The 12,069-nt window shown below is 45.1% G+C and overlaps 1 protein-coding gene across 1 annotated transcript in view; it reads right to left on the bottom strand.

Annotated features, from left to right (window-relative positions):
- SH3BGRL2 (SH3 domain binding glutamate rich protein like 2) overlaps positions 1 to 7,871 on the bottom strand; it is a 54,165-nt gene extending 46,294 nt beyond the window's left edge. The window contains exon 1 of the mRNA XM_079938604.1: positions 7,640 to 7,871. Coding sequence (XP_079794730.1) covers positions 7,640 to 7,684 — 45 coding nt within the window. The 5' untranslated portion in view covers positions 7,685 to 7,871. The remainder of the gene's footprint in view (positions 1 to 7,639) is intronic.
- Positions 7,872 to 12,069: the final 4,198 nt, after the last annotated feature.

The raw sequence follows: 12,069 nt of genomic DNA, 5'->3' as shown, positions 1-12,069 counted from the left end.
CTTAAGTTGCATACAGGTGGTGTATTTTTTTATTTACCTTTTTTTATATTGAAGTATAATTGATTTACAATGTTGTGTTAGTTTCAGGTGTACAGCAATGTGATTCAGATATACATATATCTATATCTATTCTTTTGCAGATTCTTTTCCCTTATAGGTTATTACAAGATATTGAGTACAGTTCCCTGCACTGTACAGTAGGTCCTTGTTGGTTGTTTTGTTTTTAATATCGGATTGGTGTGTAGCAATAGCTGCTGACTTTAACTACATATATTTGCATTTACCAAATGCCACTGAACTGACCTGTCCAGCAAGTCACCTCTTACTCTTAGTCCTCCACTCCCAAGCCACTAGAGCCAAGGTGACAAAAAGCCATTTCCAGATCTCGGCTATCCATCACCAGTAGGAAATGGAAAATGCATCCTGACGTAGTAGAACTCTCTGCCCGCAGTCACAGCCAGTGTTTCCTTTCCGGCTTTGGGAGCTCTGAGGTAATATTGGCAGGGAGCACACAAAGGTGCCACAAGAAGGCAGACACACCCTGATACACACCACTCCACTCTCAGGGGTCAGTTCCAGGAAACCCCCTTTCGGGTTTTGCCAGTTACGGAGCCAACCCAAAGGAGTCAGGTCCCCTCAGAAATACCAATCAAACTGTTCCAGAGTCTCCCAGGGGCCATACCAGCCTAAAAGTCCCTGGGATTGTAGGTCGGGGCCCCCTCTGCCAGCATCTAGCTCAGCTTTCAGTCCTACAGCAGAGTTGTCATGAGTCCAGAAGGGAAACATTCCATTAAGTACTTTTCCTCAGTCCATTAGCGTTTGGGAACAAAACAATCAAACATAAAAGAAGTAACAACTCTAACCTTAAATTACCACAGCCCAGTTCCTGGGGGACTAGCCTGTGCTGGCAGATAAACTCAGATAAGCCTTTTCAGAGGACAGAGGGAAACCACTGCTTTAAACTAGATGCTCAGTTGCAGCTGGTGTCCATTTCCAACCTCTGACTCCCCTGTCCCACTCTCCCAGCCACACCAACTGCCAATCAAAACTCTGGCAACGGTAAGTACTGATCCTATTGGTCTAAAAAAACACCAAACAGAAGGTTTCAGTGACTTGTTGTTAAGCTACAACAAGAAAGAGGGCCCAAAAAGAGAATTGTACATGATCAGGAGTAGAGGATTTCCCTCACATGTTAAAAAGCACTGGCCATTTCTGAGAAAAAATAACTTTTCACTACATTTCTCACCTGGAAAGCTAAGCTCCTTTTCGGCAAAATGGATAAACAGAGTAATATAAAATTGATCACAGAAAAATAGTGAATACAGGAATGTGATTTAAATGAGAACTTAAGTTTCTAAAGAACTCTGCAGCTAAACTAACACCCCTGAAAGCAGTACCTGCTGAAAACCTGATGAAACCTAAAAGGGTCTCCTTCTGAGTTTAGAGTTTGGAAGGCAAATTTTAAAAAGATTAACCGTTGGCAGCTAAACTAATAATTTCTTGATCCAGTTTTTTTCAAATCTGCATTTCAAAATTTCATATATAATGATCGCTAAGCCATACTAACTCTTATGTTAAAAATGAAACATTCACTAAGAATCTAGAACTTTTCTATTCTGTCACCCATTTCTAACTTTACTGAAAAAAAAAACCAATTCATTTCAGAACTTTTTACAAATTAAACATGAAAAACCTGAAGAAGAAACATTCTTTAGAGTTAGTATCTCACACTGCTGCCTGTAGAATTGTTGGGTTTTTTCACAATAGCTGTTTTCTGCTTTTGATCAAAAAATTGAAAAATACAGAAATAAACAAAGCTCAATTAGGCTTACACTCCTGCGATGTGGAAACCACCTCATACTTTTATAAATAGATGTCAAAATTTAGTTTCCTCAAATCAAATGAAATATTTATTTAAAATGTCCTAATGCACATGGATTTTAAAAAGTCCCTAATTTCGTAAAGGAGTCCATGCCCTTGATTATATTTACAAGTTTAAAGTATCACAGAATGGAAAAAAATATCAAATTTGGGAAATATTAAGATGAACTAGAAAAAGTGAGGTCAGGTCTTCACTTGGAATATCGATAAATCTCCCTTTCTAGCAATGGACCTTAGTATATACATTGACTATAATTCCATACCCATATCTGACTTTAAGATTCAGGAAATTCGCCCATAGTCTTTCCAATTAAAGGGGGGAAATGCCATCAATTAGTCCTTCTATTTCAACTGTCAACTTGCATGCTGTTATGGGAAGTGAACTGTGTCCCCCTAAAAGATGCTGATGTCCTAACCCCCGGTACCTGTGACTGTGACCTTATCTGGAAATAGAATCTTTGCAAATGATCAAGTTAAGATTAGGCCAATAGGGTAGGCTGAAGTTCAATATAAAAAGGGGAAATGTAGACACAGAGGACACACACACACACACAAGGGGAATGCCATGTGTACATAAAGACAGATATCAGGGTCATAATCTACACGCCAAGGGGGAGTGCCAAAGATTACCAGCAAACTGTCAAAAGTTAGGAGAGAGGCACAGAACACAGTCTCCCTCACAGCCCTCAGAAGGAACCAAGCCTGCCAACACCCTGATCTCGCCTTCTAGCTTCCAGAACTGTGAGACCAATTTCTGTTGTTTAAGCCCCACAGTTCTCGGTACTGTGTTAATGGCAGCCGTAGAAAACCAATACACAAGCCTTCCCAGCCTGACGTTCCCTTACAACTTTGTCCTTGCACTCCCAAGTTATTCCTGTCTCTCCTAGTTATTTCTTATAATGCTCCTGCCACTTCCCTAAACTCCCTCCCTCCCCTCCCCTGCCAATGCCCTTCGGCGCTGTTTCTTGTCAGGGGTACCACTGGCATTTTGCATCGGGCAGCTCTTACAGGGGACTGTCCAGCACACTGCAGGATGTGGAACACCCCTGGTACTTTCATTCCGCCAAGGGCCCATAGTGGAGAAATGTTGCTCTAGAAGCTTTGGAGCCACCTGCCTGCCAGACTTTGACTCAGGGTCCCACCATCTACTGTGTATCATCTCAATCAGGTCCGTTAACTTCAGTCTCTCCATCTGTAAAATGGGAATAAACCTTGCCATGTGACTCAGGACTGAGTTAAAGATCCTAGCAAGCCCAGGCTTACCCTCACTAGCTTTTTTTGGCATTAGAGTCACTGAGGAATTGATGCTCACTCTGTCTTATATGGTCACATCCTGACTTTAATCACCTCGGAGCTCCTTTCAGAAGCTCCCTTATACCAACGAAGCTTCACAATGCATTTTGATCATTATCACGGGTCTGACCATTGCATGTTTACAGCAGTCATACGTCACACAAGGCAAAGCATGGGCACGCCTTTCTACAGCTAAAAACGAGCGTGACAACTCTGAGCACAGTTTCTACATGTTTCTCCTCCACTCCCACACCCACCTGAAAACACAGTTGCAGCCGTGGACAAAGGTCCATGTCTTCCAACTCTGCTTCCAACTCTGCTTTCTTTGTACCTCTTCCTCCCGGTGATGGTCCCCTCCAACATCCAGGGATCTACTACTTCTGTCTAGCTCATTTCCCCTTGTCCCATGGAAACATCCCCCAAGCCAGCATCAGCCCTTCATTCTCCTTGATGAAATGGTTTGCAACCCAAGTCTTTGGGCTGTGGAGTGTCCGCACTGATTTACACCATGAAGGCAGAGTGTGTGTCTGTTCTGCTGACCATCATACACCTGACAGCACCTAATAGAGAGCCTGGTACTGCACAGGTTTTCAATGATTGATGAGAGCATGAGTCAATCGAGGCATGAATGAATGTAGGGCTGAATGAACGTACAAAGGGATACATTCAGTAGTCAGGAGACCTGGCCTCCACTTAACCCTCAGCTCTGCATTGACTGCCATTAATGACCTCAGGGGAAGTCATTTAATCTCTAGGCCCAAATTTCCTTCTCTGTGAAATGACGTGGTTGGACTTCACTAGAAAATCTCTTTCTGTATTCTTCCAGCTCTCACAAGTGAGCCCAAGAACTTTTCACAAAGAGTGACACACTTTACTTCCTTTTTGAGAAGTTTTAGTCAAGGCAAGCAGGATGGTAAAGATTCTCCTGAAATCACACACCAGGGGTCTCTCCCTGTCAGACAGCACCTTGTTCCCAGGGGACAAAAGGCTCCAGACAGCACGCCAGCTGCAGATCCTGAAGACACCTCTGAGATGTGGAGTACTCTGGAGTTTGTTAGCACCGGCTGCTTTCAAGGACTCAGGGTCTACTCCGTACTCAAAAGGTCCACAGGGACCCCAGGTGCCTGTCCCCTCCCACCTAAGGTTCCTCCCTTTCCAGCCTGAACAAGATGGGCTCAGGCACTCTCTCCCGGGCTCCAAATCCAACTCAGTCCCTCTCTCTGCCATCTGCCTGAGGCTCCCACATGCATATTTTATGATTTCTGGCACATTTCCTCCTTATCTGACATCCTGCAATGCATCCCTCCACCGCCTATATAATTTCTATCTCTGGTAAAGAATGTTCCTGAAAGAGGCATGTGTCCTTGGGTTGTACTTTATTACTGGTGGTTTCACCTTTCCTATCTTATCTCCCCACCTGATCCCTACCTGAATTCCTGGAGGACAGAAACCACACCCTCTGCTCTCCTCCAATTCCCACAAGACCAAGGACAGGGCTAGGCAAGGAGCAGACCCTTAGAAAATGCTTGTTGAGCAAATAAAATAATGAATGAATGAAATAATCGACTGATTTCAATGTTTTTACATTAAAAAGTCATATCAATACATTTCCTGGATAAAGTTACCAAGACCTCCCCTTCTGGGTATACAACCAGAATAAATTAGATTTTAAAACGGCACTCCTATGACTACACTATTTTCTTAGGACTGAAATAAAGTGCCCTTCTCTATGATATGAATGACAGCAGCACGATTAGTTGCATAAGAAATCTGATTTTCAAGTAGCCGTAGCATAATAATGCGGCATTGCTTTTATTTCCTATAAAAGCTGATTTTACTTGGAGCTGGGGAAGAGAAAAGGGCAATCACCCCTTCTGTTAATTATTCTAACTACCACTGTTAGGTGTTGAAGCTGGAGAGTTCAGGCAAATCAGAACAAGATATGAGAGTTTTCCCCAGATAGATTGTTTAAATCTATTGTTGACTGGGGCAGAGCATCTTTTTTGGAAATTCCTGGGACTTACTTGGCCACGTCTACTTCTAGTCACATTCCTTCCTTGTGGTTTAATCCACTCCAGCTAAAACCAAACTGACTTGGGAATCACATTATTCATTCTCCTGTGCACTTGCTGGTCATGGTTGGTCACCGAATGAAACAGAGCCAATGGTCAATGCAACACCGCTGGAGGGAAAACACAGCTGTGCCCTCACAGCTCAATACAGCATAATACCATAAGCCCTAGTGAGCCTCTTCTGCTCAACAGCTGACCTAAACAACTTCATTATCTCTTAGAAATCACCATTCTTGCATAGAAGCATAAACTTACCCTCACCCAAAGTATTGATGTTACCTAATTACAGAAAAACTCTGTACTGATATAGGAGATAAATTTACAATTGGAGGGACTCAATGACTGAGACCCAAAAAGATCAGGTACTTTAAAATACATAATTAGCATTTATGGGCTGTACATATGGTATGTGATAACAGAGTATGTCTTCCAGCTGAAACGGTATCTTGTTGGAACACAGACTACCGGGTGTGTTAGTGAGGGGACCTGAGCCATCCCAGTAAAACACCAGAGGAAAAGAATAAATTCACTTTGATACTAACATGTATATTGTCAATGGGAAAGAAGTCATTATAAGGATTTATCCACATTTACCCAACTAATTAATTCAAAGCACTTTAAAGCTAGAGTGCAATGCTGAGTTATTCATCACAACCCTTCATTCTATGGACAAGAAACTCCAGCAGAGGTGAGGTACTTCAACCAAACTCACACCACTCGTCAGAGCCTTCCTCAAAACTGGGGTCTCTCAGGTCTAGCTTCATGTGCAAAACACCCAACATTAAATTTAAAAGTTAAAAAGGCACATAGCAGGCAGGCAATAAATATTTGTTAATGGAATTGAGGAAACAGAGATGTGGGGTTCCAGAACTCTCTTGATATACGACCTTCTTACAGGATAAGCCAAGTCATTACCGTAAGTTTGACTTGTCCAACATCGCTAGCGTAGGCTTCTTAATACATAAAGCATCCCTTTTTCAATCAATAAAATGCTATTGCAACAATTATCGGAGCACGCAAGTTGATGGTGAAACCAAAAGCTTTGTAGCACTCTTAGGAAGAAGTGAATTGGAAAAAAATCTATCCATGAAACAGTATGGGTTTCCAAACACATGAAGTGCAGCTTCAGTGCAGACATCTATAAAAGGCAGGTATGACTAAGCAGCCCCAAATAATAAGAAACACCAAAACTATCAGGAATGTGGGGGACCAGGGCATGCCTGCATACAAAGATAAGTTGGAATTTCCCATCTATTGTAACTAATGCAAAAGGGGGCCTTTTTTTCTATTGTAGGGTAATTCCTTTTTAAATAAAAAACCTCAGTGTTGTGTTGCAAACAACATTTTCTTCCTTCCATCTCACCTGCTTCAGAAACAAATTTGGGGAAAACATGGTTGAGTTGCTGGGCCTGCAACCAACTGGCCAGACCAAATTTTAAGCTATCAGCATTGCACTTTCTGATGTATTTGAATCTGTATCTCACCAAAGAGCCTCTTAAATCTAGAGTTTTACTCTTAGCTAAGGTAACCAAATCTTAATAATCTAATCGTGTAGAACATATTGCTACCTGTCTTATTCAGTGGGCTATCAAGTATATTACTGAATTTTTCCCTAAAGTCTGACATCTAGCTATGTAACTTCTTCCTAAAAAAAAATTCAAGAATATCGACCAAACAAAACAGCTTAAAATAATGAAAGAGACCACAATTTATATATCCCCAAGATGAAACTGAGCACAGCATTACTGGAGAAAAGAAACCAAACGCACCACATTTTACATATAGATGTAAAAATATTTATAGTACCCGAGGCCAAAAAAAAAAAGGACAAAACAAAAACCCCTGGCACGACAGGACAAACCTGGTTTACTGTTCTCTCTGCGCAGGTATAAAACTGAAGAAACGTGCTTGGTGGCGGGGCACAGAGGGTGGAGAGCAAGTTCTACTTAAACTTGTTCCATTCAGGAGCTAGGTTAGCAAACCAAGCAGCCTGACAAGCTCCCGTACAACACAGAACCGGGCTGAGTGTCCCAAATCGGCAAGAACTGACACCAAGGGAAGCGGGACCCCCGAAGCTCTCGGACCACCCATCCCCAAATCCCCGAGCCACTCAACTGGAGCTGGGGGCTTCCCGCCGACTCCATTTTCCTGTCTCCGTCTCAGGCCGTGCAGGGTGGGCACGTGGGTGAGTCCGGGGTCCCCCACCAACCTTGGCTCCCCGCCCTATTCATTGTCCGAGGATGATGGATCACCTGCCGGGCGCCGGCTCCCGCCGCCGGACGCGAAGCGCGCCGAGACGCACCGGGGCGGGCGCCGCGCGCCTCCCGCAGGATCGGCGCCCTGCTGCCCCTACCACGCAGACCCGGCCCGCGGCCGGTCCCCTACGTGCTCACCGCCACGAAGCCCGAGGAGGAGGCGATGAACACGCGGATGACCATCCTCTCGCCGCGCCGGGACTGACCGTCGGCCCCCCGGAGGCTCCGGGCTGGCGCGGACGCAAAGGCAGAACTCGGCTGAGAGCCTCCGCCACCGCCACCGCCACCGCCGGGCACAGCGCTCCGGTCTGGGAAGATCGCAGGGATCCGGAACCCTCCCGCCCGGTCTGCAGATAAAAGCTGAGAGCTTCCCAACCGCCGGCCAAGGTAGAGAGGGGGGGCAGAGGGGAGGGGAGGGAGCCGGCTGCGGGGCGTGATGGGAGTTGTAGTCTCCGCAGCTCCCTGGGATGGCGGTGGACTGAGCTCTTACCAACCGCCTCCTTGCTGCGCGTCGATGCCGGTCGCGCGCAGGTGGCTGGAAGGCCACCCGAGGCCGGGAAGAAGCTATGACGGGGGTGCCGAGGATCCTGGCGAGACGAAGGGGCAAAAAGAAAACTAGGCAAGAAGAGCTTGGTTCAAAGTCCGAGCTGGGGTTTCAGTGTTGTGGTTTACTGGTGTGGAGCATCCCCTCCCAGAAACGTCCACAGACTTAGTGGTGACGCGGAGACCCATCGTCTCCGGGTCTCCTGCCCGCCCAGCAAGCCCCAGCGACTCGCGGCCGGCGGGGTGGGGCGGGCCGGGCGCTCGGGGAAGTGGGGACGGAAAGGGCGGTGGGGACGCGCGCTCCTCTCTTTTCCCAGCGGCTCTGGAGGTGCGGAAAGGTGATTCTTTGCGGGGTAAATGAGAGGTTTTCTTTTTCGGTAGACGCTGAACATTAGAAACCCAGGTGAGAGCACAGCCGATATTTTATTTTTCTAGCAAAACTGTAATTGTAGCAGAAAAAATAAATACCAAGCGAAATTAGAATCGTACTATCAGCATCGGGAATCAGGACCCCGCCCGCCCCACCCCCTCCCCTACACAATGGCTTCGCCTCTGTGCACCTGATATTTACAGTTGAGCCAAATCTGTGCCTTTTTCAGACCTGCTGCACATTCCAGCGCAGTCTCCCAGGAGGATGCTGTTAAAATAAAAAGCTTCTATGTAGTTGCTAAGAGTTTAGGAATAGTTCTTCAGCAAGTGTTTTCTGTTTCACGAAAGCGCAAGCCTCTCGCAGCTCCGTGAAAATGAACCCGTTTTCCCTGCAGTACTGTATTTACTTTCTTCCTTGCAGCAGGGGAGTTTTAGCAGAGTTCTGGGAGCAATGTTAATTAATAGTTCTAGAAACAAAGAAATTAGATGATGAGGTCTCCGGCTCTTTGGTAAAATTCTTGCACAAACACTAATCGTTTTGGAGCATTTGTTTTTTAGAGCGATTTTGAATATTTCAAGTGTATAACCGTCCCTATTTATCAGAAGTCATGTCTGTAGTATTCCATTTTTTATTTAGTACAGTGACAGAACATACAATGCTAATGGGACTTTATTTCTTCTTACTATTCAACAATTTTAACTATAAATTTTGCTGGCTGTAGATAATCTCTCTCTGCAGATTTAGTTTAATTTGGCCACCGTAAACGCGGAAATGAATGTTTATTACTTTTACAATAATTTTCTTAAAGGTAGATACCGTATTTCCTATATAAATGCAACTTTATAAAAGTCTCAATTTCTTTGGTTTGGAATTATTCAGCTTTGAGGATATGGTTAAACTCAACAAATGAGAACTCAGAGCCTGTGCTCTAACTGGTACCAGAGTGGGTGAAAAGCTGAATAAGTCATTTCCTCAGTCAGCAGAGCACCTGTTGTCTGCAAAACAAAAAGTCAGGTACAGAAATAGTGACAGAATGAGATACACTGTACCAGTAGAGTGTTGTATGGATATAAGGGAAAGCGAGGGAAAGGGTGGCCTTCTAGAAGAGACTTTAAAGGTGAGTAGAATTTCTGCTGGCAGATAGAAGGGATGCAGGATGGAAAATGCAGGGTCTATAGGAGCAGCAAGGGGTCCATTTTGCTTCAGGAAGGAAAATCAGGGTCCTAACAGGGGGCAATGCTGAAAATACAGCTTTGGTTGAATGCAGCAAGAGGCTCTCACCGGGTTGTCTGCCTAACTCCCTGCCTTTTTCTGGAATCTCTTCCTCAGCTTTGATCCAAGAGCTTGTAGGGGTGGTTTCCCAACACGCCCCTGGTTCATAGAGCAAGACCCAGAGCCCTGGCCACAGCTGATAGGTTGAGGGGTGAGCGTCTGAGCCAAGCAAGGCCAGGCAACATCTCTTCCCTAAGGATTTAAAATTAGGACTAGGGCTTCCCTGGTGGCACAGTGGTTGAGTATCTGCCTGCCAATGCAGGGGACAGGGGTTCAAGCCCTGGTCTGGGAAGATCCCACATGCCGCGGAGCAACTGGGCCCGTGCGCCACAACTACTGAGCCTGCGCGTCTGGAGCCTGTGCTCCGCAACATGAGAGGCCACGACAGTGAAAGGCCTGCGCACCGCGATGAAGAGTGGCCCCCGCTCGCCGCAACTAGAGAAAGCCCTCGCACAGAAACAAAGACCCAACACAGCCAAAAATAAATAAATAAATAAAGTTTTGAAAAAAAAATAAATAAAATAAAATTAGGACTGAGAGAGAGAGAGAACGCTTGAACTTCATCTTGTGACCTGGAAGCTCAGTGCTTTCAGAAGCCCTGTTCCAACGTGAGAACCACAGAAGCTGAGGAAGGTAGTCAACAGGAAGAGAACAACAAAGCAGGGGCGTGGAGGGCGATGGAGATGTTTCAGAGAATCCTCAATGCTTTAGCCCAGGGGCCCTAAAACTCTGGCCTGTGTGTCAAATCCAGTTGGTTGTCTGTTTTGTAAATAAAGTTTTATTAGAACACAATAGTTTTCCTATTCTCTCTGGCAGAATGCCAAAAAACATATGGCCTGCAAAGCCTAGTACATTTACTCTGTAGCCCTTTTACAGAAGAAGTTTGCCAGTCCCTGTTTATGGCTCAGCCTGTTCCTGTATCCCTGCTCTGGAGGCCTGTGTCATAGTCCTGTAGTCAAATCATAAATTCCTCATCTTAACCTAAGTCACCCCAAATAGGTTTCTGTTTTGTGCAACCCAAAGTGCCTTAAGAAGGTTGTACTTAATTTGTAAGCATTCTGAGGAAGAAAAAGATATGATCAGAACTATACTTTGAAGACTTCCCCAGTGCTGCAGTGGTTAAGAATCCACCTGCCAATGCAGGGGACACCGGTTCGAGCCCTGGTCTGGGAAGATCCCACATGCCACGGAGCAACTAAGCCTGTGCGCCACAACTACTGAAGCCCTCATGCCACAATTACTGAAGCCCGCGCACCTAGAGCCTGTGCTTGGCAACAAGAGAATCCACCACAATGAGAGGCCCGCGTACCGCCAGGAAGACCCAACACAGCCACAAAAAAAAACTATTTTAAACAAATTTGTTAAAACCAAGTCTTTAAAAAAAAAAAAAAAAAGAACTGTACTTTGAGAAGATTACTCTGGTCATAGTTAGCTCTGTTTTTTGGACCCTCAGTGAAGAGGTTTATCCTTAAAGCTTGTATTCAGGACAAAGTGTTAGCAGTGCAGGAACCCACAGTAGCCAGTATAGAGTTGGGACCCAGAGAGTGACAGAGAGTAGAAAGCAATCTGGAACATAAGCTAAGAGTCCAAGATCACCACCAGGGTATCATAGCACAGAGAGGATTCCGTGCTGATCTGACAAGTCAAGTCTGCAGATAGAGCAGGTGGCTGAAACTTAAGACAGAACTCAGAAAATGGAGTAGGTCATTAGGCATCATGGAGGCTGCTCCTGCAGAAATCGATCCCTTTTACAAGTCGTGATAGAACATCTGGCGAGAGTGGGTTTTTTCCTTAGTTTTATTGACATGTAATTGATATATAACATTGTGTAAATGTAAGGTGTATAACGTGTCTTTTCCTGGCAGCTACACAATCCCGGCCAGAATATCTATGTAAAGCGCAGATAGTAAATCCTCTCCCTATAGGGGTCAGGCAGGTGACATAAATGAGAGAGGTGGGGTAGGTCCAAGTGCACATGTCTTCACCGAGAGGACTGTAGCAAACTGGACAACACTGCTCAAAAAGACAGATTTTTGTCTAAAATATTCTCATCTTTCAATATTGACTCGCAAGTCCCATACAGCCCTAGGGTTCTCCAGGTTTCTCCCTCCAACGTAAATAAAGCTCTGAGCCTGGTGTTTGGCTCCAGTAAAGCCACAAGAAGCACCGGGTGTTATTATAATAATGGTTTGTTATCATTGCTGACCTTTATGAGAGCATTTCCAGCAGGAGGGCAGAGGCAGAAGCCACATCGCAGCGATAGCTAATGAGGCAGTAGGGGGAACGATCTAGTCTTTTCTAATTGGAAGTTGAGGAGTAATAAGAGAATGAACAAGGACAGAAGCTTGCAGGGGAGTCAGGGAACAGAAACATTCTTCTTTCA

This window comes from Stenella coeruleoalba (assembly GCF_951394435.1).
Source record: "Stenella coeruleoalba genome assembly, chromosome: 12".
Classification (NCBI taxonomy): Eukaryota; Metazoa; Chordata; class Mammalia; order Artiodactyla; family Delphinidae; genus Stenella; species Stenella coeruleoalba.
Note: the sequence above shows the minus strand (reverse complement) of the source record. Positions and strands in the feature narration are given on the sequence as shown.